General features: G+C 45.8%; 2 protein-coding genes across 3 annotated transcripts; both read right to left on the minus strand.

Annotated features, from left to right (window-relative positions):
* Nucleotides 1-387: 387 nt before the first annotated feature.
* On the minus strand, nt 388-12,168 carry LOC134020961 (BTB/POZ domain-containing protein 10-like). Of its 2 annotated transcripts, XM_062461348.1 has the most exons (9): nt 11,992-12,168; nt 11,409-11,534; nt 6,664-6,863; nt 5,926-6,211; nt 5,353-5,455; nt 4,065-4,185; nt 2,672-2,869; nt 1,842-1,952; nt 388-1,712 (listed from the first exon to the last, which is right to left on the minus strand). In XM_062461348.1, the coding sequence occupies exons 2-9, from the start codon at nt 11,483-11,485 to the stop codon at nt 1,393-1,395; spliced, it is 1,416 nt and encodes a 471-aa protein (XP_062317332.1). In that variant the 5' UTR covers nt 11,486-11,534; nt 11,992-12,168; the 3' UTR covers nt 388-1,392. The 2 variants fall into 2 exon arrangements, with proteins under 2 accessions (XP_062317332.1, XP_062317331.1); XM_062461347.1 differs by lacking the exons at nt 11,409-11,534; nt 11,992-12,168 and adding an exon at nt 9,759-10,105.
* Nucleotides 12,169-23,586: 11,418 nt separating this feature from the next.
* On the minus strand, nt 23,587-24,032 carry zgc:162634 (uncharacterized protein LOC555881 homolog). The gene has a single exon (XM_062461349.1). The coding sequence runs from the start codon at nt 23,881-23,883 to the stop codon at nt 23,671-23,673; it is 213 nt and encodes a 70-aa protein (XP_062317333.1). The 5' UTR covers nt 23,884-24,032; the 3' UTR covers nt 23,587-23,670.
* Between the last annotated feature and the right edge of the window lie 3,440 nt (nt 24,033-27,472).

A 27,472-nucleotide genomic window follows, 5' to 3' on the forward strand; every position in this document is an offset into this window, starting at 1 on the left:
GGACTAAGAAGTTTTTGCTCAAAGTGACAGTTGTATTTTCATACAGATCTTGACGTTAGGCAAGAGAGATGCCACTTGACATCAAAATACTGCTATTGAAACCAGTTGCCTTACTGATACGCATGTGAAATTAGTCCTTTTCCCCCAAATGCATCATCTACAGTATCAAACATCTGATATAAACCCTACTATAAATATACTAAGCAAGCCCACTCCACTTTGCATTCCCCTGCTGCAACATAGATGCAGGTTGGGGCTCTGTTGTTCATGGGTCGGACCAGAATCACCGCTCCACTCTGGAGGACTACGTCAGCTTTGGCACATTATTCAAGCAAACCAAAGGAAACTCAAAAGCGAGAGAACCAGGGAAAGTCATCGGAATCATCATTTAAAAAACAAAAAATAATGATTTTATTTTATTCAGAGTGAAGCCTGATATCCCAGCAGGCCAGAGAGAGCCTCATACCTGCTAATCAGGCTGGCTCAACACACCCACACCCAGAGGGGGCGCTAGAGGAGCCATGGTCCGAGAAGCACACCCCAGGACAGGGGGAAGTACAGTACATCAACAAAGCAGCACCAACACTCGGGGTGTGTTCCGTCCAATAGGTACCAGGGCTGTGCAGGAAGGATGAGGATGTTCTATCAGTCAGCTGTGTTGTAGCTAGCCCTGGGGCGGGTACGTTGACAAAGACGACAAACCTTCGTTGTGCTTCCTGTTCGCTGGGGTGGGCTTCCTAAACATGTGACCTGTGCAGTGTGAGGTGCCCTAAGGACGTGGTGGGGAGCTCTACCTAGAACATAGGAACATACCCTAACTCACATCCTAACTGACTATATTCCTTTTAATAAAATCTACTTTTCTGTGAAGTAAAAACAATACAGATAAAAAATACAAAATCTCCTTTGGTCAGTAAAAAAAAAAAATCCTCGCATGTGGAGGAGTGGCTTTACTGTGCGCCTCTCCGTCCGTGGCTGTTGTTTGACCCGATGTGCCAGTCTGTCAGTCTTTTCCTGTCTGAGGCTCTGGAAGGCTGCAGAAGAGCTGCAACAAGGCAGAAGTGGTTCCTGCTGCCAACAGTGGAGGAGAGGAGGACTGGGGGAGAGGAGAGGAGGAGGGGGGGAGAGGAGAGGAGGAGGGGGGGAGAGGAGAGGAGGAGGGGGGGAGAGGAGAGGAGGACTGGGGGAGAGGAGAGGAGGAGGGGGGGAGAGGAGAGGAGGAGGGGGGGAGAGGAGAGGACGAAGAGGAGAGAAGTGGTGAGGAGAGGAGAAAAGAGAGGAGGAGGAGGAAGGGAGTACTTCATAGTGGCAGCTGATCCAGCAAATGGAGGGGGTGTTTGAGAGGCAGGCAGTAAGTTCAGGGGTCGGGGGGGGGGGGGGGGGGTCCGCTCCTCATACAGCTGGCGAGGGAGAGTCAGAGTCCGGGGGTTCGTAGTGGTAGCTGGGGGGCTGGGCCTGGGGCTGGATGTCCAGCTCGTCCACCTGGGGGTTGGGCGGCTGCAGCATCACCAGCTGGTCCTGGGGGATGTCTGCGGCCGCCGCCGCCAGGTTGGTGATGGACTTGCTCTTCACGCACTGGAAGTCCACGTGGCGGCTCTTGCCCTCCTCCTTCTCCCAGGACATCCTGATGAAGGGCCGCTGGACGTAGTTGTAGATGACCTCCGGGCGACCCCCAGGGCGCTTCTTCACCTTCTCCTTGTAGGTGGGGTAACCTGGGAGGGTTAGGGTTCAAAAGGTGTCAGGCGTCAGTTTAAGAGAAGGTAAGTCTGGTGTTGGTTGCCTTTTAAATGAATTCACGCAGGCCTCGGTGATTGAATAAAATACAGCTGTAACTTGCTTACCTTCAATGCCCAGTCTGATTTTCTTCAGGCCTCTGTCCTTCAACACGGACTTGGCTACATCTCTGTTCTCAATGTACTTGAAGAATCTGTACAGTTTTGTGCTGTATATAACTGGAAAAACAAGAATAAGGAATCAATAATACAGACATTATTTTGAAACTGAAACAGTTGAATGTGAATGCGTACTGAGTACTCCTCAGTGGTGAGTGTGTGTGTGTGTGTGCGCGTGACCCTACTCTGTGAGTACTCCTCAGTGGTGAGTGTGTGCGTGTGTGCGTGACCCTACTCTGTGAGTACTCCTCAGTGGTGTGTGTGTGTGTGCGTGACCCTACTCTGTGAGTACTCCTCAGTGGAGTGTGTGTGTGTGTGCGCGTGACCCTACTCTGTGAGTACTCCTCAGTGGTGAGTGTGTGCGTGTGTGCGTGACCCTACTCTGTGAGTACTCCTCAGTGGTGTGTGTGTGTGTGCGTGACCCTACTCTGTGAGTACTCCTCAGTGGAGTGTGTGTGTGTGTGTGCGTGACCCTACTCTGAGAGTACTCCTCAGTGGTGAGTGTGTGTGTGTGTGTGCGTGACCCTACTCTGAGAGTACTCCTCAGTGGTGAGTGTGTGTGTGTGTGACCCTACTCTGTGAGTACTCCTCAGTGGAGTGTGTGTGTGTGTGTGTGACCCTACTCTGTGAGTACTCCTCAGTGGAGTGTGTGTGTGTGTGTGCGTGACCCTACTCTGAGAGTACTCCTCAGTGGTGAGTGTGTGTGTGTGTGCGTGACCCTACTCTGAGAGTACTCCTCAGTGGTGAGTGTGTGCGTGTGTGTGTGTGCGTGACCCTACTCTGTGAGTACTCCTCTCCCATCTGCGGTGGGTACTCCTCGTCCCAGTCCACCACGTCATCGTCCGTCAGCACCACCACGTGACACTCCCTCTCTCCGCTCTGGGCGCTGGCCACCATCAGGGGCAGCACCATCTCCTCCAGGTGGAACTCAAACTGCCGCCGCGCTCCGTCGTTAGACAGCTCGTGCATCAGGGCACCTTGGGGGGGTGGGCGAGGGATGAACGTGGGGGTTAGAGACGTGGGATGAGTAACTGCAAGTCTCCAATCTCTCCATGTTCATCACTCCCTGTCTCTCTCCCTATCTCTCTCCATGTTTATCACTCCCTGTCTCTCTCCCTATCTCTCTCCATGTTTATCACTCCCTGTCTCTCTCCCTATCTCTCTCCATGTTTATCACTCCCTGTCTCTCTCCCTATCTCTCTCCATGTTTATCACTCCCTGTCTCTCTCCCTATCTCTCTCCATGTTTATCACTCCCTGTCTCTCTGTCTCTTTCCCCGTCTCAAAAATCAGACACACACATCAACTAAACATTTTAACCTACTGTTTACTGACTGCTGTAGCCTGCATAGTGAGAGCACCGAGCTATGACGAGCCTCGCAACTAGGAGCTACTGACCTACTTACACACACTAGCCTCCTATACACACACACACACAAGCCTGCTGCACACACACACACACACACACACACACACACACACTAGGCTCCTACATACACACACACACACAAGCTAGCCTCCTACATACACACACACTAGGCTCCTGCACACATACACACACACACTAGCTTCCTACACGCACACACACACACAAATAGCCTCCTACACACACACACATATAGCCTCCTACACACACACACACACACATATAGCCTCCTACACACACACACACACATACAAAAGTCTCCTACACACACACACACACACTAGCCTCTTACACATATACACACACTAGCCTTCTGCACACACACACACACACACACACACTAGCCTCCTAAATACACACACACACACAAGCCTTCTACACACACACACACACAAAAGTATCCTACACACACACACACACACACACACACAAGCCTCTTACAGACATACACCAACAAGATCACACACAATAGCCTCCAACACACTCACACACAGAGCCACGACACTACACACTCACACAGCCTCGACAGAGCTGTAAACAGATCCAACTAAAGGATGATTCTGCCTCAAATACGACAGCACTGCCTGCTGCATTTTCCAGAATGGTTGGCCCGAGGTGCAGACCAACAAAAAACGGATTCATGCGTTACCTCACAACATACGAGCTGCTGAAATCCACAGCATGCTCGCTGCTACACATCCATAAACACAGAATGTTGATCCTATATGCAGGGCTAGGAATACTCACTCAGGTCTCTACACTTGATGGTGCTGTAGTTGAAGGATATGCAGAGGTAGTCACACGCATCCCTCAGCTCTGGGATGGAGATGCCATCGGGACAGCGGATTATCCCCGACTTGTAGTAATCCTAGCGTTCAGACGACGACCCAGGGAGAGAGAGAGTCGTGCAGGCCGCCATTACTGTGTGCTGCCAGCGTCACTCCTGCGCTCCCACGCGCGCAGGCGTGCACACTCTCACGCGCTCGCAGCCCGGGGATGAAAACAAATGCTTGTCGCCCCCGCCCCCTCTCTCTCTCTCCTCCTCTTCTCTCCCCTCCCGCAGTCCCCTCCTCTCTTTCTCCCTCTCCTCTCCCCCAGCCCCCCCTCTCTCTCCCTCCCCTTTTTTCCCCCCTGTCCTCTCCTCTCCCCCCGCCCTCCGCCGGGAGAGACAGAGACAGAGGCCTGCCATTCGCCACGGAGACTCAAAATGGCTGTTAGCTGGCTCGCTAGTGCCTGATGAGCTGGCAGGCTCCGTCCAGGGCCCTGGCAACCTCTCCGGGGTCTCTCAGAGAACAGCTCGCTAGCCGACGGCTCCATCCAGCCCAACCCAGACAAGGCCCCCGCAACGAAACACAGCCCGGAGGGATCAGAACTTTCCAAACCAGCTTCTCATTTGTACGTACAGTCTAAGCGGCTCCATACATGTTTCAGGGGATAGATGAGAACACAGCTCAGCTTGAGCCACCTGAGGCTCAATACAAACATGACCCAGCCTCCAGAACACACACGGGGGGGGGTTGTTACTGGAGACCAGACACCCTGGAGGCAGCCAGACTACACACACACACACAGCCTGTCAGCTGAGCTGGAACCACTGACACTAAAACACTCCGGACCAGCAACACACACACAGGGTGCTGTCCATTCTAGTAGCCAACCCATACACACACCTACGTAGACAAACCACATTTAAGAGCTGCGACTTGTAAATATTTACCTTGCCGGCTTCTTTGCTAGTGTTGGTAGGGAGCGACAGAGCGAGCGGATGAAAGGATGGAGGGAGTGAGGGAGGAGCGAAAGTACTAGCATGGTATTACTTAAAGGCTGATCCCTCGCAAATCTGGTTTACGCAATCCCTTGTGCACGACACGCTACCAGGCCCCATGACAAGCAACTTTCATTTGTGTTCAGAATCCCATCAACGCACACTGGTCTGGATTGGGGCTCTGCCTGTGTGGTTTCAATAGGCTAACCCAACACTGGCTGAACCTAGGGAGGGAGGGAAGTGAAGGAGATGAAGGGAAGGAGATCTTACCAGGATGGCCCTGAACACAGTGGAACTGATCCCTTCAGCCACCTCAAACTCGCCCTTCTCATTGGGTCTTGTGAAGTTGTACTCCCGCCCTGAACCAAACATCCTGCAAAGAGGCAAAAAAAAAAAAAACTTTAAAAGCCAGTTAGCCAAAGACTCCATTTGAATTTTCCAGGATTTGGCGTTAAAAAAAATGTTTATGCACTTTTCACGATAGCATCCAGGTGATAAGATGATATAGTAAAAGTATAAAAATATATATATTTCACTGTGTTCAATTGAAAGTTATTTTAAGACATTTCCACTTTCTGAGAACATTGTGTAGACATGCTTGGTCTGCAGGCAGGTTGTCTGTCAAACTCCAGTAAGGATTAACATGAGTTACTGACACTTTCCCTAATGTTAAAACCCCTAGACTGGGGGATTTTGGGGGGGGGGAATACCCATAAATCACACAAATTACGACAATAAACTGCCATTTCTGCATTTCTTTTCCAAGTCATTGTCAGTATTTCCATTCATCACTACGAACCAGATCCGGTTCAATAATCCTAAGGGTGAGTCGTGGTCCTCTACCTCCCCAGCATGGTGTTGGGCTGAGCGGTGAAGATGGCCGGGTCGACCACGAAGCGCGTGTTGTCTACGATGAGGGTGACCCTCTCGGCGGGGCGCACGCCACGCAGCCCCGGCCCCTCCCGGATCAGGTCGTACACGTAGATCATGTCGGAGCACAGTGGGTGGCCCAGGGAGGAGGTCGGGCCCATGCTGCCCAGAGCCAGGCTTCCTCCTGGGGTGCCGAGAGGAGGCTTGGGGGGGCGAGGGCTGGAGGGCCTGGAGGAGGAGCCCCCCTCTCTGTCACGGTCTGGGGAGAGGAGCACCCAACATCTCAGATCCAGAAAACCACGCAAGACAAAGCATGCCTCGAGAGGCAGTTTTTGGGGCATTTCTATGCTTTACTGGATAGTTTTCATGTAAAGTGTGACATGAAAGGCAGAGGGTGAGTGAGTGAGTGAGTGAGTGAGTGAGTGAGTGAGTGAGTGAGTGAGTGAGTGAGTGAGTGAGTGAGTGAGTGAGTGAGTGAGTGAGTGAGAGAGAGAGAGAGAGAGAGAGAGAGAGAGAGAGAGAGAGAGAGAGAGAGAGAGAGAGAGAGAGAGAGAGAGAGAGAGAGAGAGAGAGAGAGAGACTCAAAGATTCAATGATTGGAAAACAAATTAGAATTTGGTGTCATTTGAATAATGACACCTAAAAATCCAACTAATGAGCAGCGAGACATGTAGTCTTCCTTCTTCCCCAGAGGCGTGAGGGGCTCCTCACCAGAGTGGTGCTGGCGGGTGGGGGAGGTGACGTTGCGGATGCAGGGCGTCAGCTGACCCTCCGCCCTGTCGTGGGAGGAGTCGCGGGAGCGGTCGCTGGAGCGCCGGCGGTCCCGGGAGCGGTCCAGTCCGGCGCCGCTCGCTCCGTACAGGCTCATGGCCGCCCGCTCAAACTCCACCTGGGGCACGGCGGGCTGGGGACTGGAGGAGGAACACACACAGACACATATACGCACACACACACAAACATATATACGCATCCATACATGCACACCCATACACACACACACACACACGTACTTAGTTATTAGGTGCTACATCTTTGGCAAAACTCTACCTAGACTGCCTGGCTTTCGTCAGTTCATATCACCAGGGGTAGCTTCCTCTCCGCAGTTTCACAGACTCACTAACACACACACACTTAAATCTAGACTACTCACCACACACACAGCACTCAGGGGGGGAAGAGTTTTCATTGCATGTAACTGCAGAGTAACTCCGGAAAATACTGCAGTACACCCACCTGACCCCAGAGAGAGGAGACACGAGGAGGCGCTGGGGAAAGCACACAGCGCCTCAGAACCAGCCAATAGGAGACCAGAACACGGCTGTCTGGGAACAAACGGCCAATCAGCCTGCGGCCAGAGGGCTTCAGGAACCCCATTAGAGAGGGGGAAAGGAAGCTTTGGGGAAATAAAACAGTGTCCTGGAATATTTATGGGTCGACGAATAAGCAGTAAAGGCTGATTTTGGCCCCGGTGCCTTGTCCTGTCTCTTCTCATGCCCCTTGCATTTAGCGTTGTTCTGCAATTAAGCAGCACACCAGTGTGGGCAGATCACCACACAATGCCTGAGGCCAGACACACAACCATGTCTCTGAATCCATTTTGATTTGAAGCCTTACAGATCTTTTGCCCAATTGCACAGGAAGTCCTATGAGTCTTAAAGGAGTTCCACGGTCACTAAGGTCATGGAGGTCACCTGGGAGCCGTCTCTCTCTCTCTCTTCCCATCCCTCTACGACTCAGCATCCTGGCGTCTAATGAAGAGAGTCTCTCGGGTTATGAGATGATGGTGACGTTGAGGGGGATGGATGCAATGCCCCAGGGACAGGGCAGATTCAAGGGCTCTCCAGAGAGAGAGCGGGAGAGAGAGAGAGAGAGATACAGAGAAAGAGAGACACTGCATCCTCCAACTGAATTACCTTGTGATGCGTAAGGGGGACTTTATACAACTCGTGTCTATCCACATCTTGATCTACAAGTCTACACTGCCACCTGCTCTGATGAGCAGCACAGAGGACCACCACAGAGCTAGCTACAACAGCCCACCCATTCACTTCTGCTGTGCAAACACAGGCCACAAACAGTTCAACTGACTTGATTCAAGGTTATTGTATAACTACTAAATATGATTTTGGCTGCAGTGTTTCACCTGTCTGCACAGTCATCTGCCTCCTACTCAAATTCCTACTATATCAATAAATATGGACTTTCTGAGGAATCAAGTGCAACTGCTACCTATACCGGTCACGGTCGATTGGTGAAACCACGCCTGAACGTAAAGTGTGCTGGATTCCTGTCACATCAGGGTGAAGCCTTGTTCAGGCAGGTGACTCAGGCACGAGTCCTGTCATTGGCTGATGTCAGACACATGTATTCCCCTGCAGGTGGGCTAACTGAAGCTCATAAGGCCGAGTCCTTATGGTTACCTACGCGCTGACACAACTGTACGTTCCTATATACCTGCAGCCTGTACAACTGGCTGCTTCCCTCCACCATTCCCAGGGCTTCCCTAATGTCTGTATCGTTGCTGTATACGGAGGCATTTACACCACAGCTCCCTGCCATGTGTGCGCTAGCACCATGCTAGCACTACACTAAAGTTTCTCACTTAGGTAGGACCACTCCCCCATAGTCTATTGTAATAAATTGTTTAATCAATATGTGAGGGTCCTGACTGAAGCCTTTGTTTTCTGCTGACTCTTAACAGCAGAGCATGTGTGTGTTCTTGAAGGAGCTGAATGAGTTCAAGTGTTCTGACCATGGAGTACTTGGGTCTGGTTTGTATGATATGCAGATTATAGGTGGTGGCGTTTGGCTGTACAGTCAGCCTGGTCACTAGCAGTTGAGATGGATGATCTGAGAAGAGGCACTTTGTCCTTGAGCTTTGGGTCACCAGCCCCACATTTTCCCCGCGTTTCCCTCGCCTTTCTCTCCCTCTCTCCCCATATCAGACCCTCCTCCCTCCACTGGACTCAGTGGCATTTCAGGTGAGTTGATACATAATCGGCACATTTTCCTCCACACCTCTTATCTAATACCGAGGAATCCCCACTGTAGACTGAGAGTGACTTGCATGATGGAGGAAAGGTGCCTGTGCACAAGCAATCTAATCTTCCAGACTGGGATGAGAACAAACAGGATGTGCGCAAACAAAGGGCCAGTGAAAACACCAGGCTCATCTTGCACACTGCAAATTCAGCCCAATATCTGAGAATTTGAGCGGAAATATACATTATCTCAGTCCCTTGAAATATATACATACACAAACTGTGTACATATGCATATACTGTACATATAAACATGTTTATAAATGACATATAGCCTTTATACTCTATACACGTGTAAACGCAGTGCTAGGATTACAGGCTTCAATTCCCATTAGTCTATGATTACATTGAATGGAGACGGACGCATGTTCACTTTAGTAAAAAAAAAAAAACATTTGAAAAAACATTTGAAAACAAGAAAACGAAGAGCCGTCTAATAAAAGCAGCATAACGAGTCCCATTACTTAAGAAAAGGGTCCGATTAATAATTGAGAGAGCTGCTGACACCGCTCGGCTGATGTTCGCCGGAGAGAAAGAACGTTAAAACCGAACAGAATCTTAAACAAAGATAGAAACCTAAGATTCTGTCCGATAGACCCCCCGAAGTCAAACCCCGTTATTGAGTGAAAGCATGTTTTCCGTCTCTCCGTAGCAATAACTGAAATCGCCAGATATCAATAAAAATTAAATGTCTTTAAATAATTAAATGTAGACCAGAAGTCTACAGCTACATAAATGTTCGGGATGCGGACGGTGCACACCTACCCGTCCTTCTCGCTGCACGGCAAATTAAAGACAAAGCAACACGGGATGAGCTGGGGGATGAGCTGGGGGATGAGAGCACAAAAGACTTGCGCTTCTCTGATGAAATCAGGCTTGCCACCCGGTTTAGCATCCTCGGGCATTACTTTTCAACTTCAGCATTATTTCATAGACTCCAATCCAACTGGCTAGCTGTTAAACAGCCTCTCTTTTGATATATTTTTTTAAAGCACTCAATCCGTTCGCACCGACAAGCAGAGAATGAAGGGAAAGAAAGGCGGCGAGACGCATGTGCGCAAGCGGCCAGCACCAGTCATTCAGTTCAGACAGGGAACCCGTAAATGTGAATGGCTGTGTGCTTCACTGAGTCAGACACGCACAAAGCAGCCCATCTGACGTAGGCGACCTCCCTGTCTGTGTCCCGATATTACAGGCTACTGTAGCCCAGTAGCGCCTCACGTCTTCACACCGCTGGGTCCAGCCCGGTGAAAAAAGGTGTGCACTGCATTGTCTGCCCTCTGGAAATGACCTTGACTGTTAGTCTGTTAGAATTTTGGTATATTTGACCCTGTTGGTTTAAATAATATTATTTGAATGTATGCCAATTGGAGTGTTTTATTCAGACATGACAACAAAATGTACCTTTATTAAGATGAATTACAATATTTAACTATTGAAGGTCTGTCAATTACATTTTACCTGTGGTTGTAATTTCATATTGTGTTAAACCATGTCAACTGTTGTGACAGTAACTATCCCCAAGCAAATAATTAAGCTCCTGTAATGTCACTTAAAGTATTAAATAAGATTCTCTACCATCTTCAACACAATTAGCCACCTGGCTATAACCACTGAACCCAGATACCTACCACCCTTCCCCATTACTAATTTCCTATCCTAACCCTAACCCTATTACTAATCAACTTGACCACAGTAACTGAATATTTCAGGTTTAACAACCAATCATTTCCCCTGATATGGCTGACCACTGCTCCCTGCTGCCCTTTGAGGACAGACTGCATAATTGGAGAAGGCAGAGAAATGATTTCTTCAGTGGACTGCAGCATGTGCATGTGTGTTTTAATATTTTAATCTTCTTTTTAATCTTCTAATTCTTCTTCAAGAAAAGATATGTGGCACTGAAATAAATCGTTTTTGTACTATGTTTCTCTATTATGAATCTCCAATTGCACCTTTTGTTTACCATCTACCTAGCAGGACACATTTAGTGTGTTTCTGTCTATGGACTTCCTTTTCATTGTGAATGCAACTCCACTAAGAATCCAGAATCATAAAATCAGAATCCCCTCTACTGTGTAATTCACTCCTAGATGGTTTACAAGTTGATTCCAACCACACCGAGTTAGCTCCCAGCTTTATTATGGGAGAAGCCCAATGCTCTCTCACATACTACTGGTCCCAAGAGCAGCCGCAACATGTGAACAACCTAAACAGTACACGGGTCCAAAAAACATAAATGCTTTCATTCTCTGAACTAAACTTCAACCAATAATTGTTTGCATGATTGCTGGAAATTTAACCTGTTACATATAATGTGTTCATTTAGCAGATGTTTTTATCCAAAGCAACATAGAGTACTGTATATGATACAGTATTACTCGTTCTCACTGCTGTGGTGATGGGCATAATCACCTTAAGCCGCTGTTGAGTTTACGTTCCCAGTTGTCACCGTCGCTCGAGCTGTCATCTAAATGTGGACATTCAGCCATCCCAGATGAATACAGGTATGAACAGGAATCGGTTGTCAGCGTGCTTCACCTGTTAAAGACATGGTAACTAACTAACATTTAGTCTACACAACAGCCTACATTCTATTCGGTAGCTAGATACAAGCTGGTGTTAAGTATCTCTTGCTGTCAACAGGACAGTTTAATTTCCAATTGAGTGCGGAAGTTTATTCGCAAAATTGTCTTACTAGTACTAGCTGCCGGGTAGAATATAGCTAGCACTCTAGCTATAAAACATTAGCCTTACGCTAACTGGCTAGCGAACTGAGAGAAGTTACTGCTGAATCAATGAAAGAACGATTCAATCACAATTAATTCGTTAGTCCTTTAGACAGATATGGAATCTAGACTTGGAAAATAACAAGCGAACAAAATCGGTCAGATTTTTCTGTCAGTCGTGTTTTAAGTAGCTATAAACTACAGTACTGTAGCGTAGCTAGATCTGCTAGCTGGCTAGCCTAGCGTTAACATACATCATTGTTCCTTACCCGCTGCATTTACATTCCGACTGCTTGTCCAACTCGGCTTGTTAAAAAAGGTATTTAGAAAACACCTAGGTTATCTACTGACTATCTATAATCATATTACACATTATCCATATCAAGCACTGAAGTGAAGCCTGTTTGTCAGTCTGTAAAAACTGATCTCTTGTTTTGGTGTGACTGCTGCTGATTCCGCATGGGGCATATCGCGAGACAGTCCACACCACGCTACCATGGAAACCAGGGAGGGCTACCAAATCCATTCAGCCAATCAGCTCCCAAATAGACACTTCTCAGTACAATGTACAATTTGACATCGTTACTGAGTAAAGTAGTAATTTCCAAACACTTAGATTCAATGTTTAAGACCAAGCAATGGTTAAAATGAACAATTTCATTGACAGGAAATATTTAGTTAGTTCTCTGCAAAGGTATGCATTCACCTATAGAGATCTGAAGTTTATTGATAGAATTTGTGGTGATAGTTTTACCTATCGTTTCAGTGGTGTGCAATTATTCACATAAAATGCATGATTAGTTACAAAGGTAAAGTGCATAGATACTTTCTAGGTTGTAGCTTTCACATACACTGATCCACATAGTATAGGCTTTTCATGTAATTAAAATGGGCCTGTAGCCTACTATACTGCAATTATAATCATATAAAAATAGCATAACACTTCGAAGAATAAATCAATAGGATATAAAGCACTTTTCATATATAGACTTCAAACATTCATACAATAAAATAACATTTTGGTCCTAAACTGCATTTGCGCTTGATTCAATTTCTAAATAAATAGCTTAAAGTTGAACAAGCCTTGATAACAAATAAAACTGCTTTTAAGCATAAAACAAGAGAAGCTTTGCCTCATGAAAATATTACAATAATCCAATCTACACAAACATAGGCTACCAAATAAATAAATAGGAGACTTTTAGATTGATCAAATAAAAAAATAAAAAATGACGGTGCTGCAACACGCCGAGGCAAAATAAATAAACGACTAATATCAGTTAGATTTCAAGAGCTTTTCCAAAACATTTAAGACGTATTCCATTTCGGTTGGAGTCAAGTCTTTCAGCTCAGGGAGATCTTCGGGAAGAAGCCTCCTCGACCTCATTGGGTCTGCGCGGTCCATGTTCCTCAGCGAGGCGGTGTGGATGTTGCGGAGTTTCATCTGTAGCCAGTCTTGCCTCTCCAGCACGTGCTTGTGTTCCCCAAGATTGTGCATAAATTGCACCTCACTGACGGATCTTTTTCTGTATGAATAAAATAAAATGTATATGTCAGTTTAATTGAGTTTTGAGCATAAAAACTATGAGACAGTCTACACAATGTGTTATTAAAAAACATGCTATTTCCATAACTAAAGTCATAATATGTCAAAACAATACAATACAAATTAAAGATTGACAGTTTTAAATTGGTTAGATGTCATACCTCAGTGGTCGTCCATGCGAAAGTGTTGAAAAGTATAAAATACACAGTAATATGAAGATTATTTTTACATCCAAACTTCTATTGGGAAACATTTTGATACCTGCAAAGAAAAAGAAAAAGTATTTTTACTAATAGCACATAATAAACTAGTTAATATTTGATTAGCTATGGGCTGTTCATCATTATACACACAAATTCACAATTTAACAATGTAGTTTGACAAATAAGCAAAACATCAACTAAAGTCAAGTTTAGCTTACCTCTGTTGAGACCCGCTTGTGTGTTAAGAGTTTTGAAGTAATGTGAAGCTTAGCAGTGGTGTACAACCTGGTTAGTCGATCGGCCTATCAGTTAAGTTTGGTGTAAGTCTTCTCAAAGTTCCTTTTATAGCCCTCTCTGACTGCCCATTGATCCGCCGCCTTCATTATTGCTGTTGATGTCACCCCTTCCCTTGATGGGGGGAGGCATGCGCGTGACAACACCTCCGTAGTCCGCGCAGCTTTCAGCACCTCTAGACTGGACCATACTAATTGCCCTGCATTTGAACTTTTGCCCGCTTGCCTGCATGCAGCATCAAACTGGCTTCACGGCCACTGACCGACTACATGACAAATGCTAAAATAATGCAATTTATTTTCATGACATTGTGATTGGTCACTGCTACACTGTGTTTTATGAATCCGTAATTTTCAAATTATTATCTTTACACTTTACTCAATCTTTATAGTTCATACCATTAGCCTACCAGCCTATTAATAAACGTGCTAAAACGTTGATATCTAGGCCTATGGTGTTTATATATTTATGCCACTATTTGTCTAGATTGAAAGGGAACATAACAATAGACAGATTTATAACTACTAGACATTATCATTTAAGTTTCCATGGACGCCACCAACTATGCATTCATTAAGGCTATAAATTATGGGATTTTACGAGTCCTACAAAAAAAAACTCTTTTGGACGATTACGTCAGAGCAGCGTCCCAGATTGAATGAGTATATATGTTAATGAGGAAGGGTGTGATGAGAATGATGTCGTCACATCGGACTTGTAACCAATAGTGCAAAGGTTTAGGAAGTTTTTGTTACACTTGGAGGGCTGCGTGAGATTCTTACTTTTGTAGCGGAAAGCCTGGTGATTCAGGCCGTATTCACGAGACACTCTTGCAATATTTGAATGACTAAATGTACCAATATTATGATAAATAGTTGAGCTTTTAACACAATATTGCGCTGCATTTGAACTAACACACCAAAAAATATATAATTTACACTCACGTTACCAAACTCTACAGCATCACTATATATGTTCTGCAAGGACAGAGTACCGGAATGTGGACATTCAGAAGTCGGTTGAAAAATTACCTTCAAGAGATTTAGCGTCTGAAAAGCACTACAACCCCACAGCAAGATTTTAAGTGGACCACCAGCTATAACTGTCCCCCACCTCAACCCAGTGAGTTACATGCAGTGACAACTCCCAGTGTCAACTGGGATTTCTTCCCTTCTTTAACTCCAGATGTACAGCTTGAGAAAAGCACTGGCCATCACCACTCTACCACATATCAGCACTATGGACACTTGTTGTCTCCTCTGGTCAGCCATGAGTGGTGAGGCACCTCTGGTTTTTGTCACCCCTGCTAAGGATGGGGGGGGGGGGTTGGGTTGGGTGGTGCCCACAGGTGTCCAGGAAAATCCCCACTGGACTCGGCCGCCCTGTCCTACGTTTATGGGGTTGACACATTAGGTAAGCATGAGAGAAGCTTTCTAAATGTGGCAGAGGCATGGCTATGTCAGGACACAGTGAATGCGTCCCAGAGACGGGGACCCAACAGGTCAGACCCATAGATCTTCTGCCCTCGTAGGCTGGTTAGGGTTTCTGACAGACCAGGCAGGGCCATGAAGGGAGCATGCCTCCTGTATCTCCAATGAGGAAAACAGAACATGACGGCACGCAGGAAGAAGGCAGGGAATGAAGCGAAGACACATGAACGCAGAGCTCGGATCCTTCCAGAAGACAGAAGGAGAGAAGTATCGATACTTCGTATCTGGAACAGATATGGACGGTCAGGGTTTGGCAGGCTGATCTGATGTATTGGAACATGATGGAAACTGTTACGAAAGATACCGTAGTTAAATTCACTCACCACTGATGGAACATCAACAATATCAAGAAAATCTATCTTTAGAAAGCATGGCAGACAAACGTGTTTCAGCTACAGGTGACCACAACTCCATATTATCTATTGATGAGACAGCACAGCCCGGTTTGTTCGCCAATTGACTTTGCACCAAGTCTCTGTAACAGAATTTGCCTGTGCACCTGTTGTGTATAAACAAACTTCACAGGTGCTGACCAATTAAGTTGTTTACATACTAGTTTCACCAGATTTACGGCCTAGATGGGCCCTGCCTGTCAAAGATGATGACCTCCTCCAAGCTCCCCTTGATCCTATTATGGACTGCAGTGGGCATGGCCTGTTTAGATGACACCCACCATACAACCTGACCTGTGACCTTAGCTGGGGATTCCTAAACCATGTAGTTCTCATTACCTCATGGTGCCTCTATGCAAACCATGCTGGTGGACGTGAGGTGCATGTGAAGATCTACTCAAAGAATTAAGAACAAGATCAGAAGTGTTGACAAACTGGTTGACTCTTCCTCGACTATGGCGACAACGGCTGGACAGTTGCGTCGAATCCAGGCAGGTGTGTATACCAACAGCGGTTTACGGTTCCACTTCTCCACCCAGCACACCCTTAGGCCAAAAGTTTCTTTTGGATTTTACAGACTCTGAAGACATGACATGGTGGACACCGAGTTGATAAACGACATTGCTGAGATGCTCGTCATGAGTTGCAAAAATAGAATATGGAGAAGCAGTTCAAAATACATTTCATCGGTGATGTTTGTTTGAAAGAATCCGCCTCGCATGAAGACCGAACGCCAGATGGATTTGCAGACGTCCAACAGGAACGGGTGCTCCTCCGAAGTGAGGAACGAAACCAGACACACATGTGCAGCGGTAGAATCCACAAACACGCACTGTTTAAAAAGACTTGTGTGTGCCGTGCCACTTTAAAACACGGCTTGTCTAAATTGTGACTTAATGGTTACGGTAAAGTCGGATGAGGATTTATGACGCTGGGCCAAAGAGCAACCCGGACAACCTTTTCACAGTGTGCTCACGTGGTCTCTTGTCGCTGTCACTGTGGACAGCGCATTACTCTTTCTCTAGTTAAGCCTGACCCTCTTTTCCCAAAAGGCCTGGTGTCTTCCACCACTGAGGGCCACTGAGGGCCTCTCTGTAATTCACAGCCACCCTTCCATGATTGTGGGCAATCTGTCTGCCCTGCTGTCTCTCACCTCCAAAGGTCCACAGATGGGTCTCTAAGAGTATCTCCTGTCCTGCACAGTTTTGGAAGCGGCTCTCCCACCTGGGCTGAAGGGTGTTGTGTTGCGTACAGTGGTGCTACAGTTCATATATTGTGGGGGTGCCCTAGTGGCTCACTGGGTATGGAGCGCATACCACATGGGGTGAGGCCTAACGCAGGGGATCCGGTTCGATTCCAGCTCGGGCCATTTCTGCATGTCTTTCCTTCTCTCTCCCATACATTTTACATAACATTTACATTTATTCATTTTGCAGACGCTTTTATCCAAAGCGACTTCCAAAAGAGAGCTTTACAAAAAGTGCATAGGTCAATGATAATTTCCTGTCTCTTTGTACCTGTCTGAAAGGGAGTCATGTGGCTGAGCGGTTAGAGAATCGGGCTAGTAATCAGAAGGTCGCCGGTTCGATTCCCAGCCGTGTCAAATGACTTTGTGTCCTTGCGCAAGGCATTTCACCATACTTGCCTCGGGGGAATGTCCCTGTACATACTGTAAGTCGCTCTGGATAAAAGCGTCTGCTAAATGACTAAATGTAAACGTAGCTTGGGAGTCAGGTGGCTGAGCGGTTAGGGAATCGGGCTAGTAATCTGAAGGTTGCCAGTTTGATTCCCGGCTGTGCCGAATGACGTTATGTCCTTGGGCAAGGCACTTCACCCTGCTTGTCTCGGGGGAATGTCCCTGTACTTACTGTAAGTCTGTACTGTAAGTCTGCTAAATGACTAAATGTCTCTGTCCAACAAAGCCAAAAGAATGGTAAAATATATATTTAAAAAAATAATAATTTCAAAACAGTAACTGCCTGACTGGTCAGTAGTCTAAAACATGAAAAATTCTAAGCAAAATCACACTTTACAATGAGTTCCATCAGGCAGACACTTTTATCCAAAGCAATATGCGTGGGTGGAGCTGGGTATATCTCTTCCTTAATACCCAGCGACATTGTGTGAACGTGAACACATAAAATGTATGAAAATAGAGTATTCTGAGAGGAATCGGCCAGCCCGGTAGAGAGGCCTTCTCTCCCCTGGCCTGGCATCCTAGAGCTTATCTGAGGAAGTGGAGCTGAAATGCAAACAGTCTCGTGCAGTGTGAACATCTGAATGACGGCACATCCTAGCAGCGTCTCAGCAGGATTTACGCATGACAGAGGAGGGAAAACGTTATTCTTAGCGGGATATTAGACACGGAGTGGATTCCTCATTTCCTTTAACAGTCTCCGAATGGGGTTTGCGGCCCCCATAACTGTGTGACTGTGTGTGTGTAGGCGTGTGTGTGTTTGTACTTGTGGGTGTGTACGTGTGAGTGTGTGCCTGTCTGGACAGGGGTGGGGGCCTGTGTTTGTTCATTTAAAACGTCAGTACGTGACCCTGTCGACACCCAGAAACACACCCTCCTGGGTGGCTGTGCACATCTGGGCCTGGGGGCTCCGGCACGGTACACGGCGGTCTAACATAACCCACGGACACTCTGAAGACGTTTCCCCGGTCTCCGAGGTGCCATCTATCACCGGCCCTGTCTCGATCCACCACCTCCCTGAGGCGACTCGCCACCCACTTGACTCTCACGTGAGGAAGATTAACGCCTCTCTGACAGCAGAGGCGCGTGGCGGTTCAAAGCCGTCTTCCGGGGGAAGCACGCGCGGCCGGTTCCTCGGTGGGTGCGTGTGTTGCCGGTTGGTCACGGTCGGGTGGCTGTCATGTGGAGTGTTAAGCGGAGGACAGGTAGTGGACGCTCCATTAAATCACGACTCGCCACCTTCACACCTGGCTGGAGATTACTTTGCCCATTGTAGCCCTGGCCTCCCCCCACCCCCTCAAGATCGCCGTGGCAACAAAACAGCCTCCCCAGATGTGTTGGGAAGACAGACAAGTCAAGGCACCACGGGGGATGTTGAAGAACGGTCCACTCAATTTGCACATGAACATGATCTCGCTTTTATGCAAATTGTCCTTGCTTAGGTGGTCAGGGGGGAGGGAATTACAATCATAGCAAGTGTAGAATAATGTTAATATTTGTTGTGAGTGAATTATCTGTTTACATGTAGTTAAATGGCTAGTCAAATCCATTAGGCCATGGTCTTTGAGCTACCTGACGTGTATGGCTTTAGCCACTACACCACACTCCTGCATTTGACACACAAACTTTGGCTTTGTAAGGATTATGTAAAAGCTTGTTGTAGTGCAATGCTCTTTACATAACCCCTCAACCATGCCATTCCTACACCGTAACTATCTCATCACCGGAAAATCGACTGACCAAGTCATGCGGTCGCTATCCATCAGGGGCCAGACAGCGTGGGCGGTTGGCTGGGTCAGGCCCACCAGGCCTGGGTGGCATCTCACCATAAGGCCCTTCTGACCTTCACTGAGACCAGGGCTCAGGAGAAAGCTGTAGCATCCGCAGCACAGAACGAAGACCAACTAGGACAGCGCTAACCAGCCGGGTAACTGCCAGGGCCATCAGACATACAGCTTGGCCACACATTATCATAGGGCAGACCATTAACAAGATGACAGCTTAGCAGCTTCTGTAAATAGTAGGCAGCGTAGCGCAGGTTGTTTAGGAAGGCTCCTGGTGAAAATGAATTATGTCTTTCCATATCCGGAGCGTGGGCAGCAGGGGGAGTGAGAAGACCGTGGCTCTGGACGAGTGTTTTAACACTTAAGGGCTGATGTTTGCTTCCAAAAATAAGCAAGGCAAAGCCAGCGTTTTGTCCCATTCTTCGTAGTGTGGTCAGCTAAACCTGGGTCCCCAGGGCGTGTTGAAGTCTTGCCAAGGCAGGGGAAATGTAGCGGTCACTAGAATGGAGCATCGACGGAAAACAGAGGAAGGACCCCGATCTGGAAGACACCCACACATGGTCATCGCCCAATCGTATGTGACGCTTGCTAAATATGGCCACCGCATCCGATTTCTCTCAACAGACGTGAAGGATGCGAAGGATTCCTAACAACACAACGCCATAGTACACTTTTTGAATTTATATATATTTTTAAACAGGCTAATGATTGCTAATGTGTTTTTGATCCTCTGAATCTTCAATACATAAGTCTTCCCGGGGCTGCAGTACTCGTACAGATCCTCACTGAGATACAAGTTTATAGAGAATATAAAGCTGTTATTAAATGAATTACTCTCTTTTTTTCTTATAATTAAACTAGGTTTGGAAAAGGACTGAAACGCAAGGCATGACAATCTTAGACGAGGAAATGGCGCATGTACAGTAGTGATGACAGCGACAGGGACTAAAATCACCATAACATCAGACTGGTGTTACAACATCCAGGTCAGGCGGCATGTCCACCCACTCACAACCGGTGTGAACCCGCATTCGTTCCTGCTTATTAGCGGATCCATCCAGCCAGTAAACACCTCAACAGCTCCATTACCCTCAGATATAAATAGGGGCCTACTCTGCTTCCATGTGAGAAGAGACAGGGATGTTTCCTAAAGCGTGTGGCCGTACAGGGTGACAGCGTTACAGCATCGTTACAGGTATGTTCTACATGACGACACAGGAGGACACGCAACATGCCACAGGTGTACAGGAAGTCAGTCAACCGAATTATTTTGAGAGAAAAATAACCTCAGTAGGGCAAAGGTAGTTTGATTGTTGCTGCTGTGTATATTTTCTTTACAGTGGTGGAGGAAATGCACTAAATAAAATATGCAGCCAGTCTAGTCTTCAAGTGACAGTAATTTTAATGGACTTCTGACTGACACTGATAATGTGAAAACGCTGCCAGCCTGTGACAAATTTAAATTGATGGGTGTTGATTGAAAGTGGATTTGACAACAGCAGTGTACGTATTATGTTACTGTACCTGACCCCGACACACGCACACACACAAGCCTCGACCTCCTCCCATGCTTACACACTCAAGTAAACCCCCAGTGGAAAGGGGACTCCTGGTGGAATTCCTGAAAAACAATCAGTGAAGTAGTTATCAAAGGTCCGGTCCCTCCTTAGTGACTAACACATTTGAAACAACTCACTGCATCACTGTACAAACCTGCTTACACAAGAAAGCCAGTCTAACTCACGTAACAGGCTATTTTCAAAGAAAATATTCTTAGCCAATGCTAAGTTGGATCAGGACTAACGTTAACTGACATCATCAGATTCTCAGACGACAGTTTGGAGCAACTTTTTCCCACAATAAAGGAGAAGAAGCAGAAAAAAACACCCCTCCATTGTAGGGAGTGAGGCATGGCCCCGTCTGCCTGTAACAACAATAGGCACAATAGGAACTGAAGGTGACTGACGCGCGCGGCCTTGGGAGAGGTGATGGAAGCTACAAGGGTGATTCATAAAAGACTGAAAGGGTGTAAAAGGTTACATCAACGTCTGACACTATAAGATTTGTACTATTTGTACATTTAAGTTGTTTTAAATTAAAAATTATTCTTCCACTTTCGTCCAGTACAAGGTTATGGGTGCCAAAATATATAACAATTATTTACATTTTCAGTACTTCACAAAGAGTACAAAGATCTCAGACCTCAATCAAGCCAAAAATCAAGCCTTAGATGCTCAAATCAAAATGCTTTTTGGCAACCTAATAGGCTATAAACACAAACACCTCTAGCTACATTTGCATTATTTAAATTATATTAAAATGATAGATAAAACTTTTTTTCAAAGATTTGAAGAACAGACCAGGCTACGTGACAAGATTACGGGCCACACAGCGTGCTATGCGCATGCGCCAATTGGTGGGACCATGCTCGTGGGCCGATTTACCGGCAGAGCGGGCTGTAGAGCTGACTGTAGATAAAAAGGCGCCTGGTTTGAGTCAAATTTCAAGCAAACGGCACTGCCACTTGGTGAAACGATAACCTGATAAGGTAATACCCTAATAGGTCATATTATGTTGGAAATATGAGTAATCCTTATACTTATTGGATACTTCAACAACGGTATCTCTTGTTTTTGTGTCTACTTCTGTAGTGCTAGCGAAGATAAAAGGATTCCGGTTACTGTAAATTAGCGACTAGGCCTACTGGCACTGGCAAAAGCGCAATTTTAGTAAAAAAAAAAAAATCAAAGTGCAGGTGGACTAACCGTAGATTCTATTCCGAGTTCTAATAAAGACTTATCCCAATAAAATGCAGTGAGCGAAATTATACTGTTTCATTGTTGCAGATTTTGAAATGAATGTAGCTTGATTGATGTAGCTAAAACGAGTTGCAGAGTCACAATTGGCGAGCCTATGCTGAAAACCATTGTTGAGCGACAGGGTGTGTATAAAATCATGAGATGTGTTCCTTTACATAAATACCTTTATTTGCAGAACAATGGCAGTGCAACTGAAAGCTGAAACAGACTCGTTTTTTGATTCATTATTGGATCCGCCAAAAACTTTTAAAAGAAAAAAGAAATCAAAGAAAGATAAAGATATTAAAAAGAGCAAGCCTACTGGGGTGGGGGAAAAAAACAAAAAATCAAAAAAGCATAAAAAGTCCAAAGGTAAACCTAAAGAGAAAAAACAAAAGAGAGAGATTGTGGGACTACAGGATTTGGCTTTGGTTTCAACAAGAAATAGTTCCAACAAGTCTGTTATAGATTGGATGAGGTATGGAGAGGAGACCACTGCCCAGCCTTGTGCCCCTGGGGAAAACCCCAGCCATAACCTTCAGTGTGATGAAAGGATCAGTGCCTTGACCCAGACACCCAGAAACCCCACCAAGAAGAAAAAGAAAGTTGAATTCAACCTATCGCCCAAGTACCAACCAGCTAAGCATCCAAGGCCCGCCAAGTGCTGCCTGACTCAAACGCTCATCGAAGACCCCATCAGGCGGAAGGAGAGTGAGGACGGGCTGCTGACTCAGGGGTCACAGTGCAGGGAGGCAGACGACTCACAGAGCATAGACGAGGTCAACAGTGAGGACCTCTTCATCACCCAGAAGACCTTCAATGTCCCGTCATCGGAAACCTCCAGCAGTGACATGTCGGAGGACGCTAGCGACTCGGCAGCAAGATTGACCGGACTCACACAGCTTCCCAGAGAGCCGTATCTGATGCTGACCCAATCCAAACCCACCAGGACCACATCAGAGGCAGCCACGCAGACAGAGAACTTCTTCACAGAGCTCTCCACATACCTCAGGTTTCAGAGGCTCACTGAAACCTCCACTCACCAAGCAGACCTGCAACCTGTAGACCTGAGTCTCCCCAGCAGAGCACGTGCCCAGACCAGCCCACACCCCCTGATCACTGTCGCAAGGGTCAAAGGTCAAAAGGTCAGCCGTGCGCCGGGGTCAAGGTCATCAGATATGACCTCGAGCGAGGACAACGATTCACTCCTCAGGAGCAAGATGGACTTGACTCAGGTGAAGGCTGTGCAGATGAGACTTAATGAGTCATTCTTCTTTAAGATGAAAGGAGAGGGCAGGTCACCCAGACCACAGTCACAGCTGATGAAGCTTAAACAGTCCAGGGAGAAGAAAAACAGACGACAGTGAGGCTGACGGTTGTCCAATCTTTCACTGTTCCAATTTGTTCGATTATATTTAGTACTTTGTCTTTTGAGTTTCTATATACATATACAATTTATTTATATATGTTCAAATTGCATTGTTTTACAAATAACTTGAATGGCACTGACTGTAACTGAAATAAATGTAAATTCTTACATTTTATACCCTTCATCAGATACATTCTATTTCTGTTGTGTTTTTTGGTACATTTCTTGCAATTGATAGCTACTGTTTAGAATCTTAGTAACTTTAATGACACACATAAAAAAAGATACTAAACAAGTTTAAACGTGAAGCCTTTATTTATTTATTTACAATAGCTTTATCGGGTATCACTTGCTATTAAGCTATAGTCTGTTTGCATTAATTATGCCTGAACAGTTTAATCCCCATCCACTTCCAGAGATGGAAGAAGACATAGACAGGGATGGTGACTGGCAGGAGGAGGCTGTAGAAGCACAGACTGCTGGTACTGGTGCAGCCCTCAGGGAAGTTCTCATCCACGGTGGCAGAGTAGAAAAGTCCACAAAGAGAGACAACAGGAATCAACACAGTGAGGGTTGACAGGGAAAACATTCTTCTGGCCTCTTTTCTCACAAGTGTCGCAACATTGCTAGTACGACAATAACGCGGTCTATTGTTCTTTATACTCTTGCAGTCACGGCACCGTGTGATTATAAATAGTAGTCGTATGTTCTATGCCGGAGTTGCCTCTGTTGGTGCTGGGTCTTTCTGGATCAGTCTTGCGTCCTGGGGGATCATGTTGGGTATGCCATTGTTGATTGAGTATGCAATGCCCAGCTCATCATTAATAAGCTCGTTTGTGTTTTCTTCGTACCTGGAAAGACGGACGTAAACAGCTTTACATGTCGTAAATACTTTAAAATACTGGCCGATTTTGAGAATTATTATTACGTCTTTGTTTTAAAGTACACATGTCATATCTGGCGGCGTAGTAAGACTGTGTAACCCACCTCAGTTGCTTTTTAGACAGAGGGCAGACGAGGAATTCGAGCAGGGAAGTGTCAAAGGGTTGTCTGACGTCTTCCTTTGCATCAGTGAAATGTCTCGACGGTGTCACAGACACTGGCCCGATGCATCGCAGGAAAGTTACAGAATTGACAGACCTTTTAAAACGACATGTTTCATTAGTCAATCTTCTAACAACATTCTGAAACATGTCCAAAATTGTTCTTTTGAATACTGTAAGTCGTACACGTACGCTGCCTTTGAAGCCGGAAGTGCAACTGTGCAACGTTGAAATCTTCCCCATAGGCCCACAATCGCAGTATTAAACTGTTTCCTTCTCTGCTCAAAAATATTCTCAAGAAAAGAAAGAAAAATATATATATTTATCCTACATAAATATATGAATTTGTATATTGTATATATATTAATGGTATATACAGTGTACATTTCAAATTATTCTGAGCTACAGATTAAAAAAACAAATATACAAGCATGAGAAGTTTATAGACTTGAACACAAGGTGGCAATGTTTCATAATCGAACTTCATCTGGCCTTCGTCGTTGATTCCCCTGATGGTGAAGCGAAATTAATGAATGAATATCAGACAATCATATATTTATATTTTTGTCAGTTAACCTAATTTTCCTATAGACAAATAAAAAATAAATAAACTCCGCTGTGCTTAGAACTCTCATTACATAATAATAATAATAATATTGTGTCCTATATGCGCTTTTATCGAAAGCAAAGTAGTGGGAGAGATGTGAACCTACGACCTCTTGATCTGTTATCAAATGCTCGACCACTGAGCTAACCCTAGCCCTATCTATAGGACAATAGCTCTGACACTGTAGCTGGGGCATTCAAGTTATTTTAGTATTGGTGACTGGTCCAGCCCGGTTTAGTGGGAGAACTGTTAATGTATTCTCTGAATGCCCATATGTTCTGGAACCAAGCAGAGTTGACAGACAGAACTACTGCAAGTGTTCCAGTTCCAATTAATTCACTCCCCTAGGCAATACCGCCGCTACAGGCAGGACCTGGTGATCAAACTTAATGAGATCCTTCAAATCCCATACTACTCTAGTGGTGACGCTTGCAAAGGTTCTGTGTGAGTGATAGCAGGTGTATTTGATATGGTAATAAACACGTCATCCCTCATTAGAAATGTCTATATCTATATATAATATACAGCTACATACAATGAAGCGTTTCTGTCAAGCTAAGAGCCTAGCCAATTAATACAGGAGACATGTTTTACCCTGCCAACAGAATTTTATTTTCCGTGAAATATTGCTGACCTCGGGTTTCATAAGTTGGATAATCATATCCCATTGGACCTCCTCCTCTCCATCCTTCCTCATCCCCCACCTTCCTCCTCCCCCTCCTCCCCCTCCTTCCCCATCCTCCCCCTCCTTCCTCCTCCTCCCCATCTTTCCTCCTCCCAACCTTTCCTCTTCTCCTCCTCCCCATCCTTCCCTCTCCCCCCCCCCATACTGGCTAGCTCACTAATGACAGATTTGCATCATTGGATTATAAAACTAAGAACAGTCTGTCCTTAATCAAACCCCTGATTTATGACCATCCTGACTATTAACGAAGCTCAGTTTTAAATGAAATTAAATTATCGTGGCTACTCAGCCGCAACAAGACGTGTGAACGTAAAGGGTCAGTTCACATTCGGTGCCATGCTCTTAACTTTCTAGACAACTTCGCAGTTCTTTTAGAAAACCACTGGAGGCATATTAACCACTGGCTGGAGGCATATTAACCACTGGCTGGAGGCATGTTAAACGGCGACTTGGCTGGAGCCTACTCATGCTTGTTGCTGCGTGTTAGTAATTGGATATGTCGTAATGCGACACATTAGAGTTAGCTGACCTTTTATGTGTTTCCAGACGTAGACTAGTTTTTGTATAGGCCTAATGTTTTACTTCGGATAAACTCAGAGTGGGAATGATGAGCCATGTCTCGTTGGTTTTATAATAAGGTGAGGATATAGGGAGGCTGTAGAAATACATTGGCTACAATACAAGTGGGAAAAGAGAGAGAGAAATGTGTGTGAGGTAAGAGAAATAGAGGGAGCGAGAGATAGAGAGAGAGAAAAAGAAATGGAATGGAAAAGAAAATTGACAAGTGTGAAAGAGAGTGAGAGAGAGAAGAAAGTAAAGTGAGAGAAAGATTGGAGAAATGAAGAGGAAATGAAGAGACCCCATGGAGAGATTTCATTAGTAAACTCTCAGAGGCGTAGAGTGAAGGAAGGAGGCCGTAGCTGGAGTCTTGGCACTGCTAGGGGAGCTGAGATTACGTTATCCCAGACTCCACCAGAAACAAACAGAGCTTACCTTGCATAGAAGACAAGTAGACAAATGTGTGACAGCAGTTTGGAATGTTGAACTCCCAGGTCAACTGGTAAAGAGACATTTCTAAACATGCTTAGAGGCATGTTTTGAAACGTTTTTATGTTTATGTAATTTATTACTGTAAATCATGGTACATATGTTGAAAACATCCCATAATTTCGGGGAAACCCATGACTTAATGATCCAATGTCAACAAGACAAACAAACAATAGTTTTTTCTTTCGAAGTGCTTTGAAGAGACTAAGTCGAAGCTGGGACCCTCATTTGTTTCCACGGCGACACGCAGGCCTTTTGAAGTGCCGGATATGTAAAACGGATGTGAGAGAGTGTGTGCACCACGACTAACCTCGCTATGGCAGGCCTGTCAAATGAGCGCGGAGACCCGGGGCTTCATGCATGTTTCAGCACCAGCGGATACTGCAGGCCACGCTCGCTCGCAGCTCGGAGACTGATAAAGGATGAAATATTACTACTCTCCTCCTTTCCAGCTGAGCGAGTCATGATCATTTTGTTGGACATCAATGCTACTATTTGGAGTGGAAGTATAGACAAGGTGGTTGTACAGACAAGAAGCTATCTGGTGGGCTATGTCGGTACCGTACTGATGTTGTTGGTGAGAACGTCGGCTACATATGACCGTCAGTGTGTCCATGTCATCGGTGGAATTTATCCGCTAACTGCAATATGGAGAATACTCACACATACATTTTACCAGCAGTATTTTAGTTCTGGGTCTTATAAATATCCAGTGTATACGTAAAGAGCTTGTGATCTGAACAGTTTCTGAAAACTGTCATTCATTTCAGAATGAAATTAAAGTACAAACCTGAGA

The sequence above is a fragment of the Osmerus eperlanus genome, chromosome 5 (assembly GCF_963692335.1).
Source record: "Osmerus eperlanus chromosome 5, fOsmEpe2.1, whole genome shotgun sequence".
NCBI classification, from domain to species: domain Eukaryota; kingdom Metazoa; phylum Chordata; class Actinopteri; order Osmeriformes; family Osmeridae; genus Osmerus; species Osmerus eperlanus.

Excerpts from the sequence above, each read along its gene's own strand:
- zgc:162634 (XM_062461349.1), bottom strand. The coding sequence starts at position 23,883 with ATGTTTTCCCTGTCAACCCTCACTGTGTTGATTCCTGTTGTCTCTCTT.
- LOC134020961 (XM_062461347.1), bottom strand. The coding sequence starts at position 9,898 with ATGCCCGAGGATGCTAAACCGGGTGGCAAGCCTGATTTCATCAGAGAA. Across the intron at positions 6,212-6,663 it reads CACCCGCCAGCACCACTCTG|ACCGTGACAGAGAGGGGGGC; the intron begins GTGAGGAGCCCC and ends TCCTCTCCCCAG. Across the intron at positions 1,713-1,841 it reads AATCAGACTGGGCATTGAAG|GTTACCCCACCTACAAGGAG; the intron begins GTAAGCAAGTTA and ends TAACCCTCCCAG.